The following is a 10,980-nucleotide window of genomic DNA, read 5'->3' as shown; positions in this document are numbered from 1 at the left end:
ATTTCGTATCTCCGAAATAAATGCGGTGAATTGTTTAACCGAGGTGTTCACGAAGTTTCAAATGTACGCAAAAGATCATTAATAACGAATTTTGACAGCCTGTTAATATTACTGTCACTTCTAATAGAGACGTCAAACGTGTCCAATATCATGCATCGTAATTAATTACATGTTCGATCAGGCGTTAAAAGTTGTAACACCGTTTTATACGACAAAAAATATTTATGAAATAAGGCGTACGTATCCTAATCGAACGATCGATATCGTACGTGAAAAGAAACTTGAAAATAATCATCGGGTGAAAGTCAAAGCCAGAAAACGCAACGATGTAATATTAATGCATCATTTATTTAACACCTATGATGACGATAACATGAGATGCGCTTAAGGTAGAATAATCCGCTAGGCAAAATGTCGGTTGTGCGTGCGTGCATGTAATGTGTGTGTGCGCGCGCGCGTGTTTGTGTGTGTATTTCTTCGTGTTCACGATATGATTTATTAATTCTATGGGGAAGGATGTAAAGAATAATTGTGACAATTCGGGTAATAACTATTTTTAATTTGCTGACTTGGAGAGATTTCAGAATTTCTGCAGCGTCCGGTGTTATGATACAATAATAATAGTAATATATATATATATATATATATATTTATTATATATATATGGCAAGATCATTGGTCAATAAATATTTCACTTAAATCTGCAGTCAAATTCGCCAAATAATTAATCCTTTGATCTTCCTCTCCGATTTCTATCTTCCTTCAATAAGTTAACCATCGTGATAAATTCAACGAATCCTATCGATTCATTTTATTCAACGGAAATGATACATTCTACAGATTGATAATATTATTCAAGGAACATAGATCTCTCCCTTTGAATTCTTTTCTATCAACGATCGTTTCGTATCGTTACGATCTATCGATCCTTCTTCTGCTTTTTCTTCTTCTTTCCTAATTATTTGGAAAATTTAGACACGCCTGTCGGTGGCCTAATTCTCTACACTTTATACGAACTAGAGGCTCTGTTGTTCCAGCGGTCGCGTCGGTCGGACATAGGTATATCATCAGTCACTATGAAGGTAATAGTGCGCGCAAAGTATTCCTCCTCTAATACTATCTGAATTGTACGCTAATAGTAGATCCTTAAAGTAAATTAGGTAACACTATGTACACTTTTTCGACGCGGGCTGAACGATTCTTCGCGTACGTTCGTCCGGCCGTATAACAAAAGTTCATTCCTCTCATCCGCCAGCTCTCGTCTCGTCTGAAAATCAGCGGATGAATCATCTCCTAGCACGCTAATATCACGTTTGCGTCGTTTACAACTACGCTCGTCCCTCCTCGATGACGTTCCACGAGCGCACCCATGTTCGCCATTTTGTCGCTACGTTCGTCCGAGCGTTGACAGTTTTCGTTGTTCTTCCGATTGTTGGTCGCGGATTTCGAGCTCGTGTCTCTCTTTTTCGCGGATTCACCCACCGGATGTTGCGAATTAGTTCGACCCACGAGACTCCGTTGCTCGCTTCTAGAACCAGTAAAGGTCTTTGGAATCTTGCACTTGAGACTCGAGACCTGCAACACGAATGAACACACGAATTTTTAATTTTCGTAAAATTAACAACTATATATATATATATTAAATTGAACGAAGGACAACAATGAAAAACGACAGAATATCTCATCCAAAAAGGACAGATTTATCGCTAGTACCGCTCTATATGCTCTTCATATGTGAAACAAAATATTAATTGACGAATCGTTATCAACAACCTAAGTGTGTAATCTACGCGTTATTCGAACCTGATAATCAGCCCCCAACAGACTCCTCTAGCTCGCACCGAGTAGTCCTCCGTTCACGAAGGTTTGTGTCTCGAAGCAATCATCGATTAGACTGGAACGATACCACTGACGATCCACGACAGAGCTTTCACGCACAAGACAAGTAATTGGTTATATTCGAAAAGATAGGAATGACTTTTTCGTTGGTGCGGGGTCGGCTCATCGTTCATCGAAATTTATAACGCGGCCAGCCGCGTAATAAAAGAAGAGTCAACGTTTTGACGGATGCGAGGGTGCAGAACTGGTGATGGCACCCGCTGAGCGACACGGACGGACAAACCGATGGACGAACCAAGGGAACGAACGGTCGAACAGAACGAACGGATGGGGGACCAACGGAATATGTCACGAGATCGAACAGTTAAGATCTCATGTTCCTTGCAACGGTTGCACGCATGCGTCTATAGCTATCTTCGATCTTGATATCTTCGAAGACTGACCCTGCAGATCATTCTGCTCTCTCGACTCCTCGTACCCCTCGACCAGCCGCAGCTCCGAGCGAATCATTGGTAATTGAGAAGAAGCTTGACTCGACCGAGGATGTTTGCGTATTAGCGTAAAAATCAAGCGTCTTAGACGAATAAAATTTCTAAGGTAAAAGCACGCTCGCAAAGAAAGTATTCTGCGGGAGAATTTCCGCTTAATTCCAATCGATCGAGACCCCGATTGATCACGATGACTACATATCTTAATCATTGTCAATGAACGCAACATCGTTCGATGTTACATGTCCGCTTGTATATCGAAAGTCTCTTGGATACGTTGTAGTTTCAGCGAGCAGGACGAAGATGGACGTTTTCAAATACTTCAATTCCCGGCACGTGGTGCACGGTACGGCCGATTAAGTTCGTATCTGTCGGCGCACACGTGTCAGCACGTGGATCTACCTGCTTCAAAGTCAGCTACGTGTGCGTCCCGCGCGTTACCATATTGGCGCATGCACGCTGAAAAAAACACGTAGCGGAAGCACAAAAGATTCGATCTCTGCCAGCGAGTCAGAGAACGCGAAGCGCTGTTCGATAGAAAGCTGCTCGGCCGGAAAATGACGATGGAACGCGTCGTGAGAAGAAACTGGTACACACTATCGAGTGTTTCGACAATCGATGGACGTAAATTGATAAGCTACGTTTACATACTTTGCAAGTTTCGTGCTTCCAAGTCGTAGAGAACATCCATGGGGAAAGTTTAACAGATCGATTGTATAAATTATAATGTAGCCTCGCCTTATAGTTAGAAATTATTTTGACATATACAGGGTGGTTGGTAACTGGTGGTACAAGCGGAAAGGGGGTGATTCTACGCGAAGAAGGAAGTCGAAAATAAAAATTTTTTAAAAATATTTTCTTTCTTTTTTTAAATTTTTCCATCGAGACAACGATCTACAGTGAGATCCGTTATAACGTACCGCACGCGTACCGAGCGAAAATTCAAAGTCGATTTTCTCGAAAACAAAGCCTCGAACGAAAAATTTTTATTCTATATTTTCGACTTCTTTTTTCGCGTATTTTATTTTATATCACAATTATTAAGTTATATCTAAGTTATTACTGACTAGCTATATACATTTTGGACGCAACGATACACTTTGTATATTTTTTTTTTACGATCTATCGATAGAAGAATAAAATCCATCGTGCTCCAAAGTATCGACGAGTAAATATATCTAACGATTAATTATTGGGATATCGTGGTGCGCAAATCCCATGTATCTATACGATTCGAATGGAAAGCGGAGAAGTTTCTGTTTCATAATCGACGCGGGTTCTTCCTCGTAAATACGAGAGGGTGACTCGGGAAAGCCAGCGAGCACCGGGCAATATTGTCCACGCTATCTGACACACCATTTACCAGCAACACCCCCGTCCATTTTGTTCCAGCATATTGGCCTCGCATACTCGGCCGTGAAAACGTTATAGGCACGTACGCGGCTCGCATAAATCGTTCTGACACTTATGGTACATTATTTGCCGGCTGCAGCCCATCGTATTGAATTAGGATGCTCTCTCACGGAGATTATGATCGGAGCAGAGAAACGATACCAGAAGTCGAGAGCTGGTATAATATGGAAGTATTAGTAGGATAAAATTAAGGATTATTACTATTGTTTAATGAGACATTACTTTGCAAAATTCACGTGTATTTAATAGGCGTTTACCATAAGAAACGAATAAAGTATTATGATTTTTAATTGGAAAAAATATTCTTTCGCAAAACGAACTGTCCTTGTTAAACGACGGTTGCTGTGAAATATTCCTTTCTTGTAAAAGGAATACACGGTGTTTTCGTTGGAAACCTCAAACGCACACAAGTCGATGAATACGAAGTTACGGACGAACGCACCTGTTATGAATGTTCCAGCATTCAATATCGCGATATCAAAGAGCATAGCAAGACGGTACAAGGAGGAATTCCCTTCGGTCTTTCCGACAAAGAAACAAAGCACAAAGTCGAAGGAAATTCGGAATGAAACTCGCTGAATCCGAGAATTTTGTAACTCTGTCCTTTATGTTCACCGAAAATTTAATCACGCGTCTGTTACGCTTGAAAATAATTAAACGCTTAAAACTGGTGCAAGTATGCACAGGCCTGCAATAACGTTATACTCGGGAAGCAACGTATTTAATTAAATATATGTATCTTTAAATATAAGAGATCTTTGTCGTTGTTTATGTATGTTTATTCTGCAAATGTAGCGATAACGGTATCTTTTTATCACCGGAACCTATTTAAACTTAATTTCGTAAAAAAGTTATAAAATTTATCGTATCTTGTAATTGTTATTGCTTCTTCGATAACGAATAGTCTGTGTTCTCGTTGCTTTCGTTCACCCTTAACTTCGGGTGGCAAATTCAACGTCAAAAGACGAGAGTTAGGTATTTGGATTAAATTAAATCGAACACCCCCGCTTTAAAAAGCAAAAACCCGACCCTTGCGCGCAGGGACCCTTGCCACCGACGAGGGATACGTAAGCATCGAGATGACCCTTATCAATGAGGGTCAACCCCTCATAGTCTGAAATCCAATATAGTCGTGGTAAAGGAGAGTCCCTACTTTGATTCACCCCGTTTCGAAACTCGTATGCACCGACGAGCGAGTATTAATTGGAAATTAAGCTTCTAAATCTTCGTGCCTTTAACGTTTCCCGTTACTCCGATCCTTTGTGAGGATCCTGACCAATACACGCGAAGAGCGATTTCCAACCACTTTGGCAAATTGGAATGTTTGCGATCTCGTTAAAAGACGAGACTCGATTCCTATCGCGTGTATCTTACGCGATATAAAAATTATCCATCGAAACCACATAGACTAATTACACCTGCCGTCAAGTACCTTGCAGTCTGATTGACTTTACGACAGGCGGTAGCCTGGGTATAAAATATTACGTTCGTCGCTCCATTTGTCGTTCGTGTTGATCCTCAAATACGTAGTTTTAATATTCTTCTAACGCAAGACTGAATTATCTCTGGTCGTGACGCTCTTAAAGTACATGCGCCAACTGTTTCTTCGAAAGCAATCAAAGAAGAAAAAGGAAAGCTTGGGCGACGTCTGTCGCCTTCGTGACGCAACTGCCCTGTCGCGTCGAAAGGTTCGTAACTCGCAAAGCTTCGGCCAGGGGTTAAAGGACGAAGAGGACGCGCGTTCGCCGCGGAGGCAGCTCCGGTTCACCGCAGTGTCTCTTCGTCCGCGAACGAGCCGACTTCGAGAGATCGATATAAACCGGCAGCTTTCGACCACTCCCTCCATCCGGCCGGCTGACCAATCGAGGCTCGCTAGCCATCCCCGGCTACCCTGGTGTCCCTCTTTTCCATTCTCTTCCCTTTTGCTCCCGCCGGTGGAAGCGGTGCACAAGCGTGGATTACGTGACGTCACCGGTCGACGCCATTTTCGAGGCGCGTGCCAGAAAGACCCGGCTGCAGCGACGCGCGGATCCAGAATATTCTCTCTCCGGAGAGAATGTCCCACGCGGACCAGAATTTATGGCGAAGATTCCCTGAATTAATTCTCCTGGAAATATTGAGAGCGCCCCGCTGGACCCTTTCTTTGTTTCGACTCGCTCGACCGCGCGAAATCGCTCGACCGACGCTCCGCGACCCCGAACTGCCTCGAAACTGCGCGCTCATTTACGATACTGTTTCGTTTTCCAGTCACTTATGTCGTTCCTTTCTCTTTGCACCGATGAAAAGGCGAGACTGTCGAGGGATGTGCAAGTGAAGCGCGTTCAACCTTCGGACGACGAATACCTGGATCGCTTTGACCCGCCATCCAAGTTTCAATATACGCGTAGATATTGTGGCAGACGTTACTTTTCGTAGTAAATTTTGTGTTTATCGTCTTTAGGAAATATTTTTAATGTCAGAATGTATGTGATAAGAGGCTCATAGTTGATTCCCACTACGATCCTTCAAGTTTCGTTCGGAAGTTCAGTGACCCTGCGCAATTACGTTTCGACATGGTCGGATAGGAAGCGAAGATCGAACGATGGATAGTTGAAGAAAAAGACTTTGTATGAATCTTGTATGTTGTACGGTACCTATGTATTCAAGGTAGAATTATAACGCGCAACGTATTCGATCATCGAAGTAAGAATCAAGAGGGAGAATAAGAAGAAGAAAGATTTTCTTAATTAAAATAATATCACGTTCGAAAGGAAAAATATTACCTGTATAATCGTAACAAGACAATAAATTTCACGTAACTGGAGCATATTAATTACACATGCAGCGAAGTGTGTGCGAACGAAGGGTTGAGTGTATCACCACGACCTATAAAATATCGTGCATGAAATTCGATTCAGCATTCACAGGTGAAATCCGTGTTTTGATTTAAGTCCGTCTAATTGCGAGCGAAGTCCGCGTCGTCGCGTCGCGTCGTCGCGGCTGCGTGCTCGGAAGCAATAGATTTCGCGATACCAGTCCGTCGCTCTTCCGCCTCGGATAACGAATCTCGCTCGTAAATTCGTCTCTGCTCGCGACCGCCGGCGAATTAACGTTAACTCTGGAAAGATAAAAGTACGTGAACTGCATTAAATTAACATCGCCGGATTCAGTTCCAACGTCTCGTGAATGTTGCTCTTCGGACCTCGGTTTCACGATTTCCGTCGCGCGTTCTTTTCCAACTTTTCAACTTCCTGTTCGAAGATACGTTTCTCTTTGATTCTTCTCCGAAACGCTTCCCTTTCGTCGCTGTTGATACGAGTATAAAAACGAAGCTAGTTATTTCATTTCTTATGGCTCAAAGGGCTAAGTAAAGTGAAATTCGTTTTAGTTTTCCGATAAACGTAACGGTTGGGTTTCCTAGCAATTGCGCCCAACAGTGCACCGCGGCGAAGAAATGAAACAGCGTGCAGGAAACGTCAATCTTTCCAACAGATTTCTCTTTCTTGAATCGCTGATCGATTCCGCGAATCCGCTTCCACCGTGGGAAAAGAAAACGCAATTATCCCATTGCCTTAAGACAATGCCAGTTCTGTACAACTTTAAATCACAACTTCCGCCAATCTTCTATCGGAACGATCTCTCGTGCTTCGATTCTCGCAAATCTTCTTTTCTTCGTCTTGACGAAAAAAAAAAGAAAAAGAAAGAAATAAAAAGCAGAAGAAGGAAAATAAATAAGAAGATAAGAAAACACCGAGTAAAGTAACGAACAAGAAAGTATAGTAGACGTAGAAAGAAAAGTGAACTTCCGTAGTTGCATGAATTATCGTCGTCGTCGTCGTCGTCGAAGGCTCGATCACGCGTTGAATTCGTCGATGCAACAGCCGGTGACGGCCAATTAGATTAATGATTTCGCAGAAGTAATAGACATACGCGAGGCCGGTAGGGATAAGAGGGAAGGGGGAGGCATAAAACCGCCGACAGAAACGTCACGCGGTGCGCCATGACCATCTACAGTTGTCCGGCGTCGTCGGACGTCACACGGTAATTGCGATTTATTTCTCTTAATCGCGCTTAAACGGCAGCCAATTTATGCCGACCGAGTTAATTTTACGCAATTATATAATTACCAGTCAACTCGCGGCACGGCCTAATCGGGGTGCCAAGCGGCGTTCTAATGGCGGTACTTCGGATTCGAAGACGCCGCGGGTTCGCTTTGCCGCGCCGTTCCCTCGTGTCGAAACCCACTCCGAAATTACCTCCCCCGCCCCCGCAATACGAAAGTCTATTGCCAACGTTTGTGAAAAATTTGTCTGGCTTTCGTCGATACGAACGCGATTGTTGCGTTGCGTTATCGAGAAGAGAGAGTTCGAAAATGTGACAGCGACGGGACTTTTCTTCGTTGTTGCACAGTTCTTTGTATTTGGAATCGGTAGATTGGAAATTAGATTTGTTTGGCTGAAAAGGGGCATTTTTAAATTTCACGCAAGACATATCAAACATTTGATTTATTTAGACAAAGAAGATGGACGACTTTATTTCGTCAAAGTTCCTACGCCTCAAACTTATTTCGTACGTAGTTAAAAAGGGAACGTCAAAAGTCAGAAGAAGCTGCTTGTCGTTAATTCCTTTGATTTCCCCAAATCCTCGAAATTCTGATTTCTTTTTACCTACCTACTTCGACAAAATGGCCCGAAATCTGGCTGCTGGATCGTCGACGTCGTTTTTTAGGCCGACTCCTTCGATCGTGGAATCGATATTCGTTCGTGGCCAAGAAAGCGGACACAGCCGAGCAAGTCCTTCCTTATTTATTCATTAATTTCCAGAATCGATGTTTGACGACGAGGTCGCAGCTACTTGGAAGCAGCGAGCGTGCACAGGGCCCTTACGGTAGCACACGCCAGTTAGAATAGTGAGCGTTGCCGGCATTCCGGCGAGTAAATTCTTGAAAACTCGTTTGGTCGGTCCGATCCGCGAACCAACTCTCAATCTGCGCCCGTGCAGCGAGGCGCGCGCGTGCGAATGTAAGCGTTTCCTAAATTGGCCCTAAATCTCAGCCCGTTCGTCCCTGGGAGTCTCTCAGACAAAGCAACGCCAAAATTTTTCGCAGGATTTCTCCGTCAAATGTCCCGTACGCGCCGACGAAACTTTTCGTGAATTTCAAAGGGACCACGCGTTTGGAAATTAATTTTCTTTTGGAGAAGTCGGAGAAGAGGTTTAAAAACGTTCGGGAAATTGTGCGTCACGAAATGGCACGTGTTTCAGAGATTGTCGAAAACATTTTTAACGTTTCAAGTTAAGTAGTTTCAGCTTCCTTTGGTATTAGAATTCTTTCGAAAGTAATACATTGGAGAAGATCGCTTTCTTTAATACGTGATCGTCAAGCTGAAATGTCCAAAATGGCTACCGAAAGAGGGTTGAAGCCATGGCGTATCGAATCCGTGACAGCGAGAGGGATGAGAATGCTAAAGCGAAGCTCTAGTATCGATTTTCATCGCTTGAATTCAACATACGTGGAACCTGACCATGGCACACCGCTTTCTCTCCTTCGCTACAAACCCTTAAAACACTTGCTTTATATTTTAAAACAAGCCCAGAAGTATCGCGTAAGTACTTGGTATAATAATTGTTATAAACAAACAGCAAAGAATCTTACGTTTATAAATTTTTGTTTTAAATCTATGTGGAATACAAGTTAAATAAAAAAGAAACTACGAGAAGATTAACACCTGTTTTTTCCATTTTATATCGTACGATTTTCCACGTTGACGATCAAAATATTTTCTCATACTGGGAATTGTTTTAAAGAATATACTACTAACGCCAGATTTATTTCGAACGAACGACAGCTGATCGGTCGAAATAAGCGAAACGTCTATAAATATATCCAACTCCAACGCTACAATTCCAGAAAAATAGTCTTAAAATATCGTTGGGAGCATTTGACAGTCGCTGACAGTGGAACGTCAAAGTCGCTTGACAGCCACAGCGTGAACTATCAAAGCGAACACGTGTCAGGGTAAAAAATGAAAAAGACGTAGAATCAACGATCTAATAAAATCAATAATCAACGAATTAACGTGAAACGAACAAGCGGAAAAAGTGACACGAAACGACACTATCTTTGATCACATAAATCGCTCTAAGCATAAATTACACTGACAATCGTATCACTCACTATCAACCCCATCGAATGCTATATTAACGTCACGTGTTATCAGCTGCATCAAATATCCGAGACATTCGATAAAATAAGAAAAAACGAGGCAACTGAAGAACACGAAGAGGAATCGGATTTTCCATTACGGAAGACATCACCAACGCGACGACACCCTTTGCGACTAGCAAACGCATCCCTCGAGGGAACGTCACGGCGCACGATAAAAATAAAGCTCGGACGGAGACACGGAAATTCTCGAGCGTGGTAGAACGTTGTATCAAAAGTTACGGACGTGTTACATGAAATCGCGTGACTGGCTACCGAGGTAAAACGGAAGGCGTGCTGCTTGCAACGACGTGCAGACAGATGGGAGTGGTCTCTGCAATCACGATGGGCGTGGTGCTTCCACGGCGTGCTGCAGCTGCACTCCGCATAGCGGCCTCTGTACTTTGCATTTGCCTTGCAACGTGCTGGCAAATCGCGTCACGTGAATATTCTTCCATCCGCGATTCCTCTTTCCTTTCGGATTTTCCAGAATTTTGATAAATTACCTAACTCTTACATACTTGTAAGAACCGTAGTCGTAATTTAGGGCGAGCTTATCCGAGGTTTATCAAGCTGGGGTTGATAAAAATGTAAGAGTAGAAAGGATAGAGTTGTTACGACCGAAGAATCTACATTCTTCCGCCAGAAAAACGTTCATTCTCTATTTTTCTAACGCTATCGTAGTTTAGCGTTACAACTGCGCCATACACGTTCGTTTCCCACGCCAGCGTCGAATTCCACCGATCTCGTGCTAACAAACTTTATAACACGCGTGCAATGCTCAATTCCGAACCGAGTTTCTTCACCCTTTGCAAGCAACCGATCGATCCACAGCTACACGATCCGATAGAATCGTGCACGGTGCCGAAAACACGGAAGAAAAAAGAGGAGAACGCCTGGTGACCAGTGGGTTGCAGCAGAGGGGAGGATGAGCGGGCTTTTTATCCGCGATTTACATGATAAATCTCGTCGGAGGAGGATCGACTCGACATCAAAGTTGGAAGGCCGAGAGTGCAGCATCGTTTGCGGCGGCCGGCAAGAGGGAACGGAGGCAGAATG

The 10,980-nt window shown here is 43.3% G+C and overlaps 1 protein-coding gene across 2 annotated transcripts in view; it reads right to left on the bottom strand.

Annotated features, from left to right (window-relative positions):
- Positions 1 to 329: 329 nt before the first annotated feature.
- LOC100742952 (protein vestigial) overlaps positions 330 to 10,980 on the bottom strand; it is an 80,350-nt gene continuing 69,699 nt past the window's right edge. For both annotated transcript variants that reach the window (XM_012389384.3, XM_003491860.4), the window contains exon 7: positions 330 to 1,575. In XM_012389384.3, coding sequence (XP_012244807.1) covers positions 1,529 to 1,575 — 47 coding nt within the window. In that variant the 3' untranslated portion in view covers positions 330 to 1,528. The remainder of the gene's footprint in view (positions 1,576 to 10,980) is intronic.

Source organism: Bombus impatiens, unplaced genomic scaffold, assembly GCF_000188095.3.
Source record: "Bombus impatiens unplaced genomic scaffold, BIMP_2.2 scf_0640, whole genome shotgun sequence".
NCBI lineage: Eukaryota > Metazoa > Arthropoda > Insecta > Hymenoptera > Apidae > Bombus > Bombus impatiens.
The sequence above is the reverse complement of the archived record's forward strand: the minus strand, read 5'-3'. Positions and strand labels throughout refer to the sequence as shown.